This window comes from Oculina patagonica, chromosome 4 (assembly GCF_052425735.1).
Source record: "Oculina patagonica isolate OP01 chromosome 4, crgOcupat, whole genome shotgun sequence".
NCBI lineage: Eukaryota > Metazoa > Cnidaria > Anthozoa > Scleractinia > Oculinidae > Oculina > Oculina patagonica.
The window spans coordinates 10,159,100-10,178,793 of record NC_135761.1 but is presented as its reverse complement, the minus strand read 5'-3'; the positions used below and the strand labels follow the sequence as shown (position 1 = coordinate 10,178,793).

Sequence of the window (19,694 nt, the reverse complement as noted above, 5' to 3'; positions counted from 1 at the left end):
CCGACTCTTTGACTCGTTCTTCCCCACCTCTCCCTCGCTAAAACGGACAAAGGGCGACGACCTGGAAGGGCTGGGTCGTACTTTTGTCAACATGGCGGCAGTGCGTAGTTTCTCTTCGTGGCCATTCAAGTCCATTTTCATAACAGGCGGCAACCGAGGAATCGGTTTAGAATTTGTTAAGCAATTTCTAAGCCTCCCTAATGCTCCAGAGCATATCTTTGCCACCTGTAGATCGCTGGAGCGCGCCTCAGAGCTGAAATCACTTACCGAAGGCAACAAGAATCTTCACTTGATGGAAATGGATGTAAACGATTTTGAAAACTTCGGAAAAGTTGTATCCGAGGTGGATAAAATGCTGGAAGGCCGTGGATTGGATCTGTTATTAAACAACGCTGGGATCATGGATAGATCTTCACTCGATGAAGTCACTGCAGAAGGCATGATCAGTATTTACAAAACTAACACTGTTGCCCCTCTGTTGTTGACCAAAGCCTTCTTGCCCCTTCTTCGCCGTGCATCGAGTAATGAAGATTCTGCTAAAACTGCCATTGTGAATATTTCAACTCTACTCGCTTCAATAGCTGAGAACACTTCTAGTGGAGTGTATCCTTATCGATCAACCAAAGCAGCGCTCAATATGATCACTAAGTCACTGAGCATTGATCTAGCAAGTGATGGTATCATGGTGGTTGCGTTACATCCAGGCTGGGTGAAAACAGACATGGGGGGACAAAATGCAACACTAACTATCAAGGAATCAGTCCAAGGATTGGTAACGGTGATTGGTTCTTTGGACGAGTCAAAAAGTGGAGGATTCATTGACTTCAGTGGAAAGGTCCTACCTTGGTAGAGTTGACTTGTACATAACCTGCGATCAGGCTTACTTTTTTTTCGCGGCGGAGGGAAGGCGAAAAAAGGAAAGCCTGATACAATTACTTGTGAAGTCGTCTGCCGCCCCCTAATTAAAGTATCTGTCAACGTCGTCGAGAATGTCGGCGACGCCATCAGATAAGCGTGATTAGCGCCTTCAAATTATATTTTTACTCTCACAAACGTGTGTTTGAATAACCATTTTGAACGAGCTGATCGGATGGTTTTTAAAATTTGTTTTCTGCAAAGGCTGATTTTGTGTAAGGCTCAGGTTAGACATTTCAAGGTTGTAGTTTTCGTCACTGGCACGATCGTCTGGCGTCTTTGGTGGTGTGATGTGATAATCTTCGACACCATTGGTGATAGATCACGCTCTTGCCGAATTCCGTCGGAAGCACCGCCAAAACATATTTTCTTTCACAAACTATTCGTCGAATACACTCCCTTTGTTCGTCTTTAAATGTTTTGTGAACAAAACTCTTGAGAGATTTTCTAAAAGCTAGAAGAACTCGCTCTCTACTTCATTCCGTTCAACGCCCGCTATGATAACAATCATCTATGTGTGACATTTTTGGACCGGAAATTAGACTTGAACTCAATTAGCCAATCAGGATAGAGTTTTAATGTTGCCTTTTGTTTTCTGACCAATCAGAAAAAAGTCCAGATTCTGGACTTTTTACAGACGACTCGACAAGTAATTGTATCAGGCGTTCATTTTTCCGTTGACCCCTCCAGCGCGAGAAAAATAACGCCTGATCGCAGGTTAACTTGTACATGCTTCTTGCAGTTTTTGACTTGTATGACGTGACGGTCACGTAATGGTAACATGAGAGTATCCTATGTAGAAGATATGTACTACCTGCAGTTTAATGTCTTGCGTTGACAGTGAAAAATATTACAGTTGAACCTCTATAATACGGACACTAAAGGGACAGCCCAAAGTGTCTGTATTAGAGAGGTGTCCGTTTTAAAAAGGTCACCACTATGACGTCACTTTTGACTTTATCAACAGCTTAAAGTATTTAGTTAATAGTAACTCAATATGTTCTGCAATGCAATGCTTCCGGTAAAAAAATTATCACTACGAAGAAATTCGAAAACATCAAAGATGAATAAAGTGTTACAATGTTGTTTTTGTAACCACAAACAGTAAATAGCCATTACGAATGCAAAATATCATTGCATGATCACTGGAGTGTCTGTAATAAAGTGGTTAAGTTTATATAAATTTGTTCCCTGGGGCTGACATTTAGTGTCCGTTGTTCGTATTAGAGAGGGTCTGTATTAGAAAACATATGATAATTTTTTTGGGACATCGGGGATCGTCCATAATAGAGAGGTGGCCGTATTACAGAGGTGTCTGTATGGAGAGGTTCGACTGTAGTACAGTAGGCAGAGCTAAATAAAATGAGCCCATAATAAGCTTGCATCCAATATAGATGTACTTGTTTCTGTAGTTTGCTTGTAGTTGTAGGAAATGTCAAAATTTTATAGCTGCATGCACAGGTTACCAAAGCGTACTACGACAGTTTATATGGATGAACTACAAGAGCTTGTACATGTATGTATTTAAAATAAAGTTGAGAAAAATAACTCCAAATATCATACAAAAGCTATAATAAAACATACAACCTTACCTGGTGTCACCTTTTGGTCTTTCTAGTACTTTAGGATGCCATACACACGATTTTCGTTTAACAGTCTGTCACACATGTATGAATCTGATTGCTTTGCCTTTGATTTCTACTTGCTAACTGAACATGATTGCACTCATGTTGTTAGTTGTTTCCAAGCCATTATAAACTGTATCATTTTTTTTTTTTTATTTCTTTGTTTCCGGTAAGTTGTTTAAGCAAGAAAAGGCCTATCTTAACTCTGGCCTCCTTGTAAATATAAGATAAAGATCCAACAACACTGACCCCCCTTCCCCGCTCCTCTCTTCCCGCACCTCGCCCGGGCACTCACCACTCCCTCGCTGAAACAGACGAAGGGCTGGGCACTATTCTCAACATGGCGGCAGTGAGCAGTTCCAGTTCGTGGCCATTCAAGTCCATTTTCATAACGGGCTGCAACCGTGGAATCGGTTTAGAATTTATTTCACAATTTCTAAGCCTCCCTAATCCTCCGGAGCATGTCTTTGCCACCTGTAGATCGCTGGAACGCGCCTCAGAGCTGAAATCACTCGCCGAAGGCAACAAGAATCTTCACGTGATGGAAATGGATATGAACGATTTTGATAGTTTTAGTCGGATTGTATCCGAGGTGGATAAAATGCTGGAAGGCCGTGGATTGGATCTTTTAATAAACAGCGCTGGGGTCATGGATAGATCTAAACTCGACGAAGTCACCGCAGAAAGCATGCTCGATGTGTACAAAACTAACGCTGTAGCTCCTTTGATGTTGACCAAAGCGTTCTTGCCTCTTCTTCGCCGTTCATCGTCTCAAAAAAGCAGTGCAGATTCTGCTAAAACGTTCATTGTGAATATTTCATCCGGAGCTGGCTCGATTGCTGGGAACACTTGGAGCACAATGTACCCTTATCGACCGAGCAAGGCAGCGCTCAATATGATCACCAAGTCACTAAGCATTGATCTAGCAAGTGATGGTATCATGGCGGTTGCGTTACATCCAGGCTGGGTGAAAACAGACATGGGGGGACAAAATGCAACACTAACCATCAAAGAATCAGTTGAGGGATTGGTAACGGTGATTGGTTCTTTGGACGAGTCAAAAAATGGAGGATTTTTTGACTTTAGTGGAAAGGCCCTACCTTGGTAGAGTAGACATGTACATGCTACTTGCAGTTTTTGACTTGTGTTACGTGACAGTCACGTCATGGTAACACGGGAGTATCCTATGTAGAACTTGGCGCTGGGTAGTACTTCGTGTAAGACCTTACGTAAGGTCATGAAGTGACAAGGTAGCCACATTTGTTGTAAAGTAACATGGTCATATTCCAAATTCCAAAAGTTTTAGACATTTATTCTAACACAGTTAGCTGTAGGTTTTTCAATTTTTGATAACTAGACAGACTTCAGGCAGCAAAGTTGAAGTTCCCAGGAAGCAATAATAAGCGCTCAAAGCGGTCTATTTTTAAATAAACTCTGAACTGAATAACACACAAGACACTAAGCCCAAAGGGTTTGGATTGTTTGTGCATTGGCAGTGAAAAAATAGTACAGTAGGAAGACCTAAATAAAATGAACTCATAATAAATTTGTATCCAAAGCTGAAGTTTGTTCCCTGGGGACTGGGAGACAGGGGTGAAGGGAATGGGGGAAATCTGATGGGGCAGGGATGCTTGGTAGATAATTTGAATGAAATTCCTAAATGAGTGTGGTTCAAGATTTATTTGACCTCCAGAAGAATATCTTGACTTAGATGATGTACTGTATAGTAATACAAAATACTTTATAGAATTCTAAACAAACTTTAAATGCAGGGCTGATCAAACAGCTAGGGACTGATGTTTTAAATTTATTTTGGCCCAATGTAATATATCAAACACGAGCGATAGCGTTTCATCGGATATACTGAACTGAGAAGACTGTTGAAAATACAACGTGCAGCAGAGTATTCTTGATGAAATTCAAGGTGTTTGGATAGCCAATGAAACACTGTCTGGAGTGTTTGATATAATCTTCTTGATCGAAACAAAAACCGTGGAGTAAACGGAGAAATAAAATTTTAAAAAAATTATGCTGATTAAGACCAGGTATCCGAATGACCGGGTGTCCGAACCTCTTTCATGGCTGTGATTTTCTTTGTTTTAACTTGCTGAATTATTAATGAGTTTGAGAAGGTAAATTGCAAGATGTGTTTCTTTTAAGGTCATTGCCCTGTATTGCATTGCGCATCCTTACTGCGCATAATTTTACGCGTAATAAGCGCGCGCGAGCGCGCGCACATAAACAAAATGGCGGCTTTTTTCTATGTGGCTTAGTCCGCGAGAGAAGTAAATTGTCGCTTTCTCGTAAACGAGTCTGGTGACCTATCAATTTTTTCACATATTTTGGGTGTAGCGATCAAGTTCTTTCTGTGAAATGAAAACAGATCAATTCTTGTGTTTAAAAAATAAATTATCGCTAAAAACGTGTACTTTACTAGTACTCGAAGAGGAATTTTAAAGGAATTATATGGAATATACAAGGTCTTCCTGCTCCTAAACGAATCTGGTGACCCCCCTTTTTTATTTCAAAATTTAAGTTCCCTTAAAGTAATAAACCAATAGGCGAAGTTTGGTTAAAAAATTGTGTTCAGTTCTATTTCAGGGCAATGACCTTTAATGTAAAAGTGCAGTTTTATTTTTTTTTCTTCCATCAACCTTGAAAAAGTTGATTGATTGATAAGTTTGTTTGACATTTTGAAACTCAGTTTGGATCAAATTGAATTGCTGGGGTCTCAAGTGACTGCTGACTACTGTGCATGGACTGAGGGTCTACGATTATTCTCTGGCAGATTAGGCAGATTTCCAGCGTCGGTCTGCGGACACATTCTTTATTTTCTGTCGGTCTACAGTCATGATATTTATGGCGGTCTCATTCTCAGCAGAAAATAAAAGAAATTTGAGGTCTAGGAAGAAAAAACCTTGGTGTTATGCGGACTGAATGACCCCCTATAATAATCACTCTGGACTCTAATTCCCGTTATCAGGTTTTATGCAAAGGAAAGTCCACCTTTTGTGTGCATTGCGGACCTACTTTTATTTTAGCGCTTATTGTGTCCCCACAGGGGCCCTCACTTCAGATAAGAGGGTCTCGTCACGTCTTCTCATGAAGCAGCCATTTGAAGCCTCTATACGCGGTCTCCTGGGACGTCTGCTGGTTGCTTGTCTGAAACCAAATAAATTATACGCGGTCAGTTGGTGCGAGGTCTGGAACCGAGAAAATAGTGCACGAAAGAGGACCCCCAAGAGGCTCCACGACGGATTTATCTTTTATTCATCTCTTATCTGATGTGAGGGCCCCCTGTGTGTGGGCTGTCGCGTTTCAGTTCGTAATTAGTTCTTGTCTCTGTTTGTTTACTAATTTCTGTGTCGCCAAGACTCAGGGGTACGAGAATAGTCCGCGTCCCTTGGAAGGCCCCATAAACTGGGCGTTGTCACTGTTCTCAACATGGCGGCTGTGAGTTGTTCCCATTCGTGGCCTTTCAAGTCCATTTTTATAACGGGCTGCAACCGAGGAATCGGTTTAGAATTTGTAAAGCAGTTTCTAAGCCTTCCTACTCCTCCAGAGCATATCTTTGCCACCTGTAGGTCGCTGGAGCGCGCCTCAGAGCTGAAATCACTCGCCGAAGGCAACAAGAATCTTCACGTGATGGAAATGGATATGAACGATTTTGAAAGTTTCAGTCGAGTTGTATCCGAGGTGGATAAAATGCTGGAAGGCCGTGGATTGGATCTTTTATTTAACAACGCTGGGGTCGCGACTAGACTTACACTAGACGAAGTCACCACAGAAAGCATGATCAGTGATTTCAAAACAAACGCTGTAGCTCCTTTGATGTTGGCCAAAGCGTTCCTGCCTCTTCTTCGCCGTGCATCTTCTCAAAAAGGCAAAGAAGCCAAAACTTGCATCGCGAATATGTCATCCTTACTTTCTTCGATAGGCGAGAACACTCCAGGCACAATCTTTCCTCAGTATTACCCTTATCGAGCCAGCAAAACAGCGCTCAATATGATCACCAAGTCACTAAGCATTGATCTAGCAAGTGATGGTATCCTGGCGGTTGCGTTACACCCAGGCTGGGTGAAAACAGACATGGGGGGAGAACATGGAACCGAAACTACCCAAGAATCAGTCTCGGGATTGATATCGCAGATCGGTTCTTTGGACGAGTCAAAAAGTGGAAGTTTTATTGCCTTCAATCCCGGCGTATCAAATCGAACGAAATCGAACAAATTTTTCATCGAACTCAATCGAACGAAATCGAATCTAATCGAACGATTAAATTCGATTTTGTTCGGTCATCGAACGAAATCGGACAACAATTTTTTTTGTGAGTTCGATTTCCGAACCAAATCGAACGAAATCGAATTAAGCGTTCGATTAAGTTCGGAAATCGAACTTGTAGCTAAAATATAAAATAACGAAATTGGAACCTAATGAGCAAGTAAAAAGTTAATGATTATTCCTTAAATGGTTTTGGAATAAGTGACTGGACACGGTATCGTAAAATCTTTGTCTTTTTTGATCCTAAAGAAACAAAACATAATATTCGAGCAATCTAATACGCCCGGGAATACGTAGTAAGCCATTTATAAACTCGTATGAGGGATCTAATTATAAATACTCAAATACAACCCCCGGCGTATCGGCGTATCGTATCAAGTGGAAACCGTATTTTAGAATAACATTTTGCGAATTATAACTTTATATGATCAAACAATATAGCACTGCACCACAGGGGCCCCAGACAAACTGTTTGTGTTTGGACTGTGCACATTTACATTTTTATAGAGAATGTATGGAATTTACCGAATGGTTTGTAAAATTGCGTAAAATGGTGCAAAACATTAACAAATTTGTGCTCAATAAAGTGTTAAGTTTCCTACCTTTTGTGTAGTGTCGTTCTTTTGGCTCGAAATGGCGAATTTGAATCGATTGAAGGGTATTTTGCTTTCGCTGTTTACTATACATCTAATTATATGGAAAGGGTGGAAACTCCAACAGCTCCAAAGTAGAACACTTCCAGCGCCGAACCGATTTTCGACCTGATAATCCCATCGCACAGCTTTCAAACTACGCACCAGAAAAGAGGAAGGCTTGACGAATCTTCTCGTATCATTTGATCGAAAATTTATCCAAACGGTCCGGAACAAGCCCTCAAACGAAAACGGGTATCCAAAAATTTTAAGCCGTCCGAATGCGTATCACCAATTTGTGGTGCCGAAGGGAAACGCTATTCCCCAGCCTCTTTGTGATTGGATACAATTGAACAATGGTCGTTCAAGATTTTGTTTCGTGGATAGGGAGGCAAAGGCAAAACCAATACTCAATAGTATAGGGAGTGACGTCAATTGTGCGACACAACCTTAGGACCCTCGCGCAAAATATGGCAATTTTGACTTTTATTTGAAGCTAGCTAGCTTCAAATAAAAGTCAGCGTTCATTTTTCAACGAAAAAAAATATTTTACAGCCCTAAAAAATATCAGGCTTTAGTCATCTCACCTAGTTGTTTTACAGAGATTGCAAAACAATACACCCACATGTGAAACTCTCGTGCAAAACTGTTGTTGTGATTTGCTATTCTTTTGTTAAGGTCCAGCTGTATGGGAAAACCCCGCGAAGTTCCGTCACGACTTTCGTAGCGCAGAAAATGTAGGCGATCGCGAGTTTGCGGAAAAGTGGGATTTTTTCGCGACATACGAATATGGCAAGGTACTCGTGTTTGAGTTCCTTTATTTTTCTTTCTGTTTTTGATGTTTTAAACATTTATGGCTGCAATCACCGAAATAGTCCTCATTTTCTAGGTTCGAAACCTTAACTTCTGAACAATCTGAAATCCTACACCTAGCCGAAGCTGGGCACAATATTCTTGTAACTGGAGAGGGAGGAACAGGGAAATCTTTTGTGGTGAAGGCTATCAACAGTTGACTACTAAAGCAAGGGAAAAAGGTTTTCATTGTTTGTGGGAGCGGTGTTTCGGGAAGAGTGTATTTGGAAGTAAATAAACAGACGTCAATTACGCACTCCTTTTACCGACGCATACAAGTTACAACGACACATATTTAAATGATACTGCATCGCTTCCGGCATCGCCATCGTAATTGCCATTTGCGCGAGGGTCCTAAGGTTGTGTCGCACTATTGATATCACTCCCTATACTATTGAGTATTGGTTTTGCCTTTGCCTCCCTATCCACGAAACAAAATCTTGAACGACGATTGTTCAATTGTATCCAATCACAAAGAGGTTGGGGCATAGCGTTTCCCTTCGGCACCACAAATTGGTGCTACGCATTCGGACTAGGCATAAATAGATTGTGCTCAGCAACTTTTGAGCAACTTTTAGCGTCTTGAGCAACTTTTTGTAGTACCAGCAACCTAGGGCAACTTTTGCCTTCTTTGGCAACTTTTGAGCAACAAATTGATATAAAACCGATCCAAACCATAAAAGTCGTTTCATTTCGAGGGATTTTTATCTTTTTTTATTTTTATTTTTTATTTTTTATCTATTATTGAAATTATGTTGAGTTTAAAGAGCATATTGATTACAACAAAGTATTTATATTTCTCATATAACAATGGCTTTTTGGACTCTTTTAATGATTGTAAGAATATTTAATGAAAATTTTTAAATGGCAACAAACAAACAATCTCAGATCATATCGTCATACGACGTAAGTCGCTCGCTTTGGTGTCGTTCGACGACCGAACTAAATCGAACGTCATCGGACTTTATAGAAGGTTCGATTTGGTTCGATTTGCATTTATTTTTTGTGAGTTCGATTTCGTTCGATAACCGAACAAAATCGAATTTAATCGTTCGATTAAGTTCGATTGCGTTCGATTGAGTTCGAAAACCGAACGTTCGATTTGATACGCCGGGCTTCAATGGAAAGATCATACCTTGGTAGAGTGGACATTTACTTCAAATTCTCATAAACAGATTTTATGTACATTTTTTTATTTGTATGTTTGCAATGAAAATGGCATTATACAGTAGGCAGAGCTCATAAGATGTGCTCTTAATCAGCTTGTATATAAAATAGACGTAGATTAATAATAGTTATTGCATAGTTTGCTTATGTAGTTTTGTAACTGTAGGAAATTTTGAAATTTTGTAGCAGCATATTATATTAAAATTTTTGCCATGCATATGAAGCACCTAGCTAGCAGCTGAACTTTGCCATTGCCAGATTAGTCCTCTGGTGGCAATTAGTACAATTATTGCGGTTTTCAGCGAAAAGCGAACTCTGAAATTCAGGCTACGTTTACACGGACACGGTTATCAATCGACACGGTTTCATGACCTCGAAACCGCATCGAAAACGACACGGTTTCGAAGTGTTTACACGGAGCCTATTTAACGATTTTCCGACTGTTTTCGAATGTGATTGTATAAGCAAGCGCTGCTCTCTAAGCTTGTTTCACTATGTTTACCCTTCGCAAGCCAGCCAGTTCGTGCCAAAATACATGGCCGTTTTCAAATCGATGCGGTTTCGCCGTTTTTGACCGTTTACACGACAACGAAACCGTATCGTTTTGAAAACGCTCCACTTTTGACAGCGTTTTCAAAACGACCCGGTTACAGTAGTGGTCTCGATCGGTGCCGTGTAAACGAAAGGCGTAACCGCATCGCTTTCGATGCGGTTACAAATGAAACCGTGTCCGTGTAAACGTAGCCTCAAAATCCAACTATCAATTGCTTTTTTTCTGCCATCAATCATAATTATGCCGACAGCCAACGAACCGTAAAAAACAGAAACAAACAAAATGGATTGAAATCTACCAATCACAACTGACAGACGTGACCTTTTGACCCGGTTGAAGTGATCTTCTGTTTCCCGAGAGGTCTGCTAAGATGATTGACGGCAGCAAAAAGCGCAAACCGTTGGTTGATGATTGAATGTAAGAGTTTGCATTTCACTAAAAACTGCAATAAGACTTTGCACCATGAGTGAAGGTAAAGTCTTCGCCTACAAGAGGTCCCGGTTTCAGTAGCATGAAGAGACTAGGGGTATTTCCCCTAAATGGGATGCTAGTCCATCACAGGGTTACCCCCAGCATTAAATTTGGCAGTTCCTATTTATTTTATACACTTGGGTATACGTAGAGAGGGGCAAGACTTGTACCCAGTCGCTTCTCTTGCTTGTTCAGCAGCGCGCAAGGCATCAAGGGAAGGACGAACTTAGTATACGTCCTTCCCATCATCCTCTTCGAACGTAGCCAAAAACGAAAAAACGAGTAACGACGGTACGAGTCTGGAGAGGGGCACTATGAGAAAAAAGTGCTTCACCGAAGGCACAACACAGTGACCCCAGCCAGGGCTCAAACCTGGACCGCTCAATCCAGTGTGCTAACCATTAGGCCACCACACCGTGATTGGTTATGGAATATTCAAAACTGAAGTTTATTCCCTTGGGGAATGGGGAAACTCCTATTGCCAGCAGGAATGCTTGGCCAAAATAAAAGACTGACTGAAGATTATGGGATGCCGCTTGTGACTATAAAATTCAATGATCATGCAGTTAACTGTTGTTGTCTTGTTTACAAACCCTTATTGGAAATTTTTTTGGAAAGGAGAAAGAATTATGGTTTAGTCAAACACATAAATTTCCCTGGAGAAACAACAACAGTCCATTTTGAATTCTCAATAAAAAAAGTGGATTGTTGATTTGTGGCTATGTAACCAAATATCATTTCGCGAGAAAAAATAGCCATTTCACAATTCACAAGAAATAAAAATAGGCATTTCACGGATCACGAAAAACGCTTTAGCACCACCCTCTTTGTAATGAGTCAATGATCCACACTAATACAATTTTTTTCTACCATACCACCCCCTCCTCCTCCATGGGTACTCCAAGACCGGGGCCACTGCAGTGCTAAAAGTGATGAGGATACTCATTGGAAAGTTTGAAAAAGAAAATAAAAAAAAAAAGGAAAGAAAGTATAAGAACTGGAGGTCAGTAAGCCCTGGAAAGCTGGCGGTGAATCAGGCGGACGCTGGGGGTGGGGGTGGGGGTGAAACACAAGTTCGGAAAAATGAGCCCGCGGGCCAACCTCGTTCCCAGGGTTTTTCCCTTGGTGATGTTCCAAATCACCAAGGGAAAAGCCCTGGGAACGAGGTTGCCCGCGGGCTGGTTGTTTCGTGACACTGTTTCGACATGGAGGAATCGGGGAATTACAGCGATCAGGAAAAGGCGCTAGAATACGTGAAATCGCTTATCAGACCATTTCCAGATTTTCCTTCACCTGGTATCATTTTCAGGTGAGTTTGTTTATATAAATCTGGGCGTGCAGCCCGCGCGTGCAAAACGCGAACATAAAAAAACCGGCTGATCGTGTGCTCGAAGATTTTTAAGCTTATGTAAATTTTGCGGTTGTAAAGGTTTGCTCCATCCCAAGATTGCCTTTGGTAAGAAGTATAAGTTCCAAAAAAAAAACCGGGAGGGGTGAGCGGCAAGATTTCCGCACAGCCCCATACATTAATTATGCATTCAATATTCTGACGGACTCGTTCTTTTCATGATTGCTGTTTGTGTATAGTGATAGTATAAAATAGTCGCATACATAATTAATGTATGGGGCTGTGCGGAAATCTGTCCGGGTGAGCTTGCCGGCAAGGACTGTAAGCTAGCAGCTGCAGTTGTTCTCTTCACCGCAGAGGCCCTTTTTTATTTTTCGCACCCCCCCCCCCCCACCCTGCCCCACTGAAGGAACCTCTGACCTGGGTCTAGGGGGGCCTGGGTATGGATAATGGCTTTTGATATTGATTAAAAATATAATGCAAACAGCGGTGATAAACATTAAAAATCGGATTTTACTAAACTTGACGTTTCGTATGCTAAGCTACATACATTTTCAAAAGTATGACTGTTAAAAATTTGGCAACTATTTATATATTGTTATGAAAGGGGTATGGAACCTGGACTGAGACAACAATATATAAATAGTCGCCAAATTTTTAATGGTCATACTTTTGAAAGTGTATGTAGCTTAGCATACGAAACGTCAAGTTTAGTAAAATGCGATTTTTCATAATGTTTATCACCGCTGTCTGTATTATATTTTTAATCAAGTTACGATGGCCTAAAACCAAGAATCTATATGATACGGCTTTTGATCTGTTTTGGTTAAAAATTCTAATGAGGTTATAGATTTTGTTAATTTGGTTTGAACCCCCCGCCCCCTCCGCGTTAAATGATCCTGTTCCCCATTGAAGTTAAGACCTCCCTTTTCTCTCCTTTATTTTTCCAGGGGTGACAGGAGAGGGTGTAAATTGACTTAGTGAATTGTATTTTTATATTTTTTTAATGTGTCAGTAGATAATGGAGACAATGTTATTTACTTTTTTTCATAAATATTTATATTAGATTACAAGTGATAAATAAATGTTTTTGTCTTTAGGGACATTTGCCCAGTTTTAAAAGATTGTAATGCTTTGAGAATAGTTACAGATCTTCTAACAGATCATTTACGGAAAAACTTCCAAAAGATTGATGCTATTGTTGGTTAGTGTTAAATCCTTTTTCAATTTGCATTACTTTTTAGCCAAAGTCATACCTTTGTTTGAAGTTTCAGATTTGCAAACAGAGTTATAATCTCTTTACTGGTATAAGCAAACCATTTTAAGTGTACCACATACCCTGAATAAACGCTGGGGTCTCCAAGGTGGAGTTGAAATAGGCCTCTCAGGTATATGTCCAAGGCATATTAAATAAGCTGTAGGTATATTAGCAAGATATATATGTGTCAAAAAGAATGAATAAAAACCCTTGCTTCATAAACACTGGGCTTGAATAAACTGCAGGAGTCAAATAAATGCCGGGCCAACCAGACTGAGTTTGAAATAAATGCCAGGGGCATTTCATCGAGAAAATACCAGGAATTGCACCTGAACTGTAGACCACAGACACACCAACTAACATTGTAGCAGGTGAACCTATATACCACAGGAATGCCAACAAACATTGGAGCAGGTGTACCTACTTTGTAGATCATAGGATTGCTAACAAGTATTGGAGGAATAATTACAGTCAGTGTTTTTATTTTCTCATCTTGTGTTTTGCAGGTCTTGATGCCAGAGGGTTTTTGTTTGGTCCTCTTGTGTCGATGAGTCTAAATGTGCCTTTTCTTCTAGTACGCAAGTCGGGAAAATTGCCTGGGCCTACAATCAAGGTTTCATCTACAAAAGAATATAGAAAAGCGAGTATCTGTTTTGCTTTTCTTTGCTTATACTGTATTACTGCAAATTAACACTATTATTACTCTAGTGCAAGGTTTAAAGATAAGATTTCTTTAAAGGACGATGTTCTTGAGATGCAAGCAGATGCCATCCACAAAGGACAGAAAGTTGTTGTACTTGATGATGACCTTGCAACTGGGAGTGAGTCCAGATATGATGCTTTATCATGTGTGACATTTATGTGCTCTTGTTGCATTACAGGATGTACTTTTCTCTTATATAGCCTGGGCAAACAGACAACACTGTCTCTTCATTCTCTATATATACTTATTAAAATAAATATATACTAAAGTGCTTAACTAATCAAAGTTAAAAAGAATGAATGCTGCATGCCCAAGTGGTTTAATACTAATAGGCTTGGTTTGTGGCCTAATGGTAAGAGCACTGCAGGACCATAACCCGTAGCAACTGTTATGGCTAGGCTCACTCAATGTCACATCTGAAGATGTCAGCTGGTGTTATGTTACACAAAGCAAAATGCTATGGGTGATAACTTCAATGTCACGGCTGCTTAAAAAAAATTAATGAAAGCCCTATGCAAAGCTCCAGGTCAAGTGGGCTGGGGTTTAGCCTTGGCCAGGGGCATTGTGTTGTGTTTTTGGACAGGAAACTTTACTTGCATAATGCCTCTCTCCACACAGGAGTTTAAATGGGTACTGGAAAATTGTTGGGTAGCCTGGATGCTCTCCCGTCGTGGACTGTCTCCTTGAAGTGGCAGGGGAGCTTGTTTGCTTCCTTTACCTCGAGAGCTATACCGGCTGGGATTGCAATATTCCTGGCAGATTCAATCATGGCGGGCAGGTTAAAGGGTAGAAGCCAGACAGAAGGAGAGTCAATGGCCCTCCAGGTTGGGGGTTTGGCGTAGGGCTAATCACCCTACACAGTGGAATAAAAGTCTGATTACGGAAACCATATGAGAATTAGCAAGATCCAACCACAGATACAGGCAGGCAACATGCAGCACACGCAACGACGATTTCCTTTCTTGGAATCCCGAAACTGCAAGTATAACGGCTTATGGAGAAAGCCGAGAGAAATCCAGAAGCCTACAACTCTCACATCACCAATGTAAACTCTTAGGACGTTGTTCCAGGTGGGAAAACAGCCAATGTAGGGAATGAGTTCAGGAAGTATAGACTGGACATACTCAGACTGAGTGAAATGAGATCAGTGGACTGGGTTTGGGGAACTGAAGAACAGTACAGGTGAATACATCCTGTACTCTAGATCAGAGAAAGAACACCAGAGAGGAATGGGTCTAGTCCTGAAGAAAGAAGCAAGAACATCACTGCTAAGATGGAACCCAGACAGCGGCAGGATTATGAGTGCTAGATTCAATTACGATACACATAGATCACAGTAATACTGAACTACGCACCAACTAATGATGCTGAATAAGGAACGAAAGAGGAATTCTACGAACAGCTGCAAAATGAAGGGGAAAGAAAAACCAGGCATGACATGCTGATTGTTATGGGGGACGCCAATACCAATTTGGCGAAGACAATGAAGGATGGGAGAGAGTCATTGGAGGGCAAGGAATAGGAATGATGAATGAGAATGGTGAGAGGCTGGCAGAATTATGCGCACTAAACGACTTTGTCATCAGTGGAACACTAGCTGTTAAAACACAGGGATATTCACAAATTCACCGAGATCTCACCAAATGGCCATGATCGCAACCAGATTGACCACAACATAGTTAATAGAAGATACATACAGGTGGTCTCTGCTCGACACCAGAGCGACTAGAGGGGCAGATGCCAGCAACGACCATCACCTTGTACTGGCAAGAGTGAGGCTGAAATTGTGCAGAGCTAAGAGGGAGAGAAGGGGAGGGAGGAAACTGTATGACACAATGAAACTTAGGGACCAGAAAGTCAAAGAGCAGTTCTGAATTGAAGTCCAAAACATATTTGAGGCGTTGGCCAACAATGAGGACAGTAGTGAGGATGACAGTATTGAACATTGCTGGTTGCAGTTGAAAAATGCATATAATGAGAGTGAAGAGGCTGTCGTCGGAGAAAGGAGAAGGATCAAGTCTGACTGGAAATATTGCCGAAACATATAGGAGAATGGACGAGAGAAGGCAGATCAAAGAGCAACTGAGAAGAGTCAGATCTGAGCGACTGAACGAGCAGAAAGGAGCAGAGTACAGGAGAACGGATAAGAAGGTAAAAGCGAGTGCACGGGCTGATGAAAGAAGAATGGTGGACAACATCGCGGAAGAAGGGGATGATGCAGCTAGGGGCAACAACATCAGTGACCTCCACCAGCTGACCAAGCAGATTTTTCTGGCAAAGAGAAACACATTGACGACCATCCGCAAAGAAATCCTTAAAAGATGGACGGAGCATTTTGATGGTGTGCTCAACGTAGACTCTGCAAGTACTGATATGCCAAGTAACATTGGCCCTGTTTCTGCACAGCAACTACCAGCAATAAAAACATCAGAAATATCGGAAGTTGAGATAAGAGGTGCCATTCCACGACTAAAGAACAGGAAATGCCCAGGAATGGACTCCATCAGTGCAGAAATGCTTTTGTGCACGCAAGTCACTGCAATTAAGAAACTCCATGAGCTCTTCAACAAGATCATGGCGGAGCAGAAGGTCCCATCAGACTGAAGAAGGTCGCTTAGTGTAAAAATCCCGAAGAAAGGGAAGTTGACCATATGTGACAACTACCGTGGTATATCTCTCCTAGTAGTGCCATCGAAGATCTTCTGCAGAATTTTAATTGTCAGAATTAAGAAGGGTGTAGGTGAGAAGCTGCGTCAGTAAGAGGCTGGATTCAGAAAAGGAAGGGGAACAATGGAACAGATATTCACACTCAGAAACATCTTTGAGCAGCGTGTAGAATGGCAGGCCCCCATACCATTTACATGAACTTCGTTGATTTCAGGAAAGCCTTTGATAGCATCATCAGAGAGAAGCTATGGGCCATAATGCAGGAATACGGCATTCCTAGCATGTACATCAACATCATCAGAGATTTGTACGATCAGATCTCAAGCTGCGTCCTTTAGGGCAAAAGAACATCAGACTGAGGTGAGAAGTGGTGTGAAGCAGGGCTGTTTCATGTCTGGCTTCATCTCTGTGATTGTGATTGATTGGGTAATGAGAAACATGCTTGATAAAAGAAGAAGGCTGCGTTGGAACCTCGCCACCGTTCAAGAAGATCTGGACTACGTAGACGATATAACACTCTTAGCAAGCAGACATAACGACATACAGGAGAAGACATCCTGCCTCCAAGATACGGCTGAGATTGTTGGGCTTAGCTTTAACCCCAGCAAAACCACGACCATGCGCCTGAATTGCAAACCGATGAGAAGGGCAACCCCATGCATCACTGTTGAAGGCAACCAACCGGAAGACGTCGAAGGATTCCCATACCTTGGTGCAATACTAGACAAGCAAGGTGGAACGGAGGCAGACATCAAGCGAAGACTGGTTCTAGCAAGAAACACTTTTGCTACTCTACAGCCCCTTTCAGTTGAAAATCACCAAAGTACAGCTCTAAAACTAAGCTGTGCATTTTTAACGCCAATGTAGTGGCCGTCCTATTGAGGGCAGAGACGTGGAGAATCACCACCCGACTTGAACAAACTGGATACCTTTCACAGGTAATGCATAAGAAAGATACAAAGTCTTCTAGCCAAATCAAATATCAAGCGAGGAATTGTACCATCAGACTAACACACAGCCATTATCTGTAGAAATAAAGATACGAAGATGAAGATGGATCGGGCACGAAGAGGTGGCGATAACATCGCCACAACTACACACACTATATTATCTCAGAATTACTAGCGTCACGTAACCTCGACTCTCTATAAGGTGGACACCTCAATAAGGCGGACATTTGAACCCTGTGTAGTGTCCGACTTAGAGGGAATTGACTGTTTTGCCCCCCCCCCCCCCCCCGGATGGGAGGCTTGTCCTTCACAGATTACTCTCCGACACTCTGTAAGGTTGCCCCAACAAACTGCAAGTACTCAATTACACTCCAGGGTGGAGAGAGGCACTGTTAATGTAAAGAATCCTACCGAAGAACACACCACAATGACCCCTACAAGGGTTTGAACCCTGATCTCTTAATCCTTTGCACTAACCATTATGCAAGCATGCCTTCCTCCCTGTGCTCCTTGGCTTAGTACCTTACAGTAAAACTGTTATATCAGCTTGTCACTGTCATGTTACTTACTGTGGGCATCTCCCTCAGAGGCAGGATCCTGTCTGAAAGGTACTTTGAACAAGGAATAGGCCATTTCCGAGTTACCCTTTACCTCTGTTTCAAAACGAGTCTACGTGCGAAACCATTCATATGAAAATGAGTTTCACCTTCAGGACAATTTTCATGCAAATTAAACTAATTTTCATTTGAATGGTTTCGCACGTAGACTCGTTTTGAAACAGAGGCAAAGGGTAACTCGGAAATGGCCTTTTGAACTGTTGCTTAACTTTTTTTGACAGGCACCCTTCAAGCAGCCTGTCAACTGGTGCATGAGGCTGGTGGGGAGGTGCTGCAATGTGTCCTGATAGTTGAACTGCTGGAACTTAACGGAAGGAGCAAAGTGCCTGCTCCTTGCTTTTCTCTAGTGCAGTTTTAGACAGTGAGATTGAAAACAGACTGATTCATATAAATATGATTAATAATAAATTTAATAATAGTAATAATAATTATTTATCACTTATTCGGCGCAAATTAGCGTGCGAATATGATCAAATGCGCCTAACATGTACATCCAACCTATATAATTTGCTTATATTTATAAAATATACATACAAATTATATAATATAGTCTTAAATAAAAATAACAATATAGAAATACTTATTTACAGTGATATTAATATTACACATGTACATGTATAAGATCTTACTACTGTAATCTTATTTATTAGATGCCTGTATGACGGCTACAGATCGAATGTATTTTTAATAGTTCTTACTGAAGGGAGACAAATTTGTAAAAGCCCGTGAGGGTTTCTATAGTTTTCCTCCCAAGTTACTGTATTGGTATACTTTCTATAACGTACTTGTATTACTTCATGGGAAATAAACATTCATTCATTCAAAACATACCGGAAGCCAGTGCAGACTTTTTAGGTGTTATGATGTGGTTAAATTTAAGTGCTCAACAGACAAATCGGACTGCATGCGCAATTCTGTATACGTGAAGCAGGTCTATTAAAGAGCAAACTATTACGTTATTCTTAACGCGACCCATGATGATGGCGTGAACAAGGGACTGTTTAGCCTCACTAGTTAGGTAGTTCTTAATACGCCTTATGTTGTACAGATGGAAAGATGCAGCCTATTTATGTGAGTCACCATTCAAGGTCATTATTTTCATCGAGCCAGGACCCAAGATTTTTTACTTATGTCACCGGTACCGGGGCTATACTAGTGTCACCTACAAAAAGACACAATGTTTACTTTCACCAACTACTGCTTAGCGCCAACTGCTTAGTTCCCTTAGAACATGGAACCTTCCAGGACATGTCTGCCAGCGTTTTCAATAACCTACCTGCCAACCTAAGAACTTGTAGCGATTTCAAAATTTTCTGCAGGGAAGTCAGAACGTACATTCTTAGGTCAAGATGCAACCAATAGTAGCTTTTAATATTATTTTAGCTATAGGAATTTTTGTCTTTTTATATTAATTGTAATTTTTTAGCTTTAGGAATTTTTCTTTTTGTCTTTTATATCAAATTGTAATTTTGTCTACTTTAAAGTGTATGTGCTTGCATCACTCAATTTCTTCCCTCTTTTTCTTCTCCTCATCTCCTTTTCTTTTCGTTTTTTTTTTGTTTGCCCCCCCCCCCCACCTCCCTTTCCTTCCCCTTTCTCCTTTTCTCCCCTTTCTGCGTTCTTTTTTCTTTCTCTTTTTTTTTTTTTTTTCTTTT

At 41.1% G+C, this 19,694-nt stretch overlaps 2 protein-coding genes and 2 pseudogenes across 2 annotated transcripts; all 4 read left to right on the top strand.

Annotated features, from left to right (window-relative positions):
- The first annotated feature begins 74 nt into the window (after positions 1-74).
- Positions 75-2,724, top strand: LOC144649505 (C-signal pseudogene; annotated as a pseudogene).
- Positions 2,725-2,851: 127 nt separating this feature from the next.
- On the top strand, positions 2,852-4,070 carry LOC144649504 (C-signal pseudogene; annotated as a pseudogene).
- A 1,762-nt stretch (positions 4,071-5,832) lies between these two features.
- On the top strand, positions 5,833-9,587 carry LOC144652219 (C-signal-like). The gene is made up of 2 exons (XM_078512230.1): positions 5,833-6,743; positions 9,434-9,587. The coding sequence occupies exons 1-2, from the start codon at positions 5,985-5,987 to the stop codon at positions 9,446-9,448; spliced, it is 774 nt and encodes a 257-aa protein (XP_078368356.1). The 5' UTR covers positions 5,833-5,984; the 3' UTR covers positions 9,449-9,587.
- A 2,104-nt stretch (positions 9,588-11,691) lies between these two features.
- On the top strand, positions 11,692-19,487 carry LOC144649503 (adenine phosphoribosyltransferase-like). Its single transcript, XM_078509009.1, has 5 exons — positions 11,692-11,805; positions 12,945-13,048; positions 13,609-13,742; positions 13,842-13,923; positions 18,261-19,487. Exons 1-5 carry the CDS (start codon positions 11,702-11,704, stop codon positions 18,395-18,397), a joined length of 561 nt encoding a protein of 186 aa, XP_078365135.1. The 5' UTR covers positions 11,692-11,701; the 3' UTR covers positions 18,398-19,487.
- Positions 19,488-19,694: the final 207 nt, after the last annotated feature.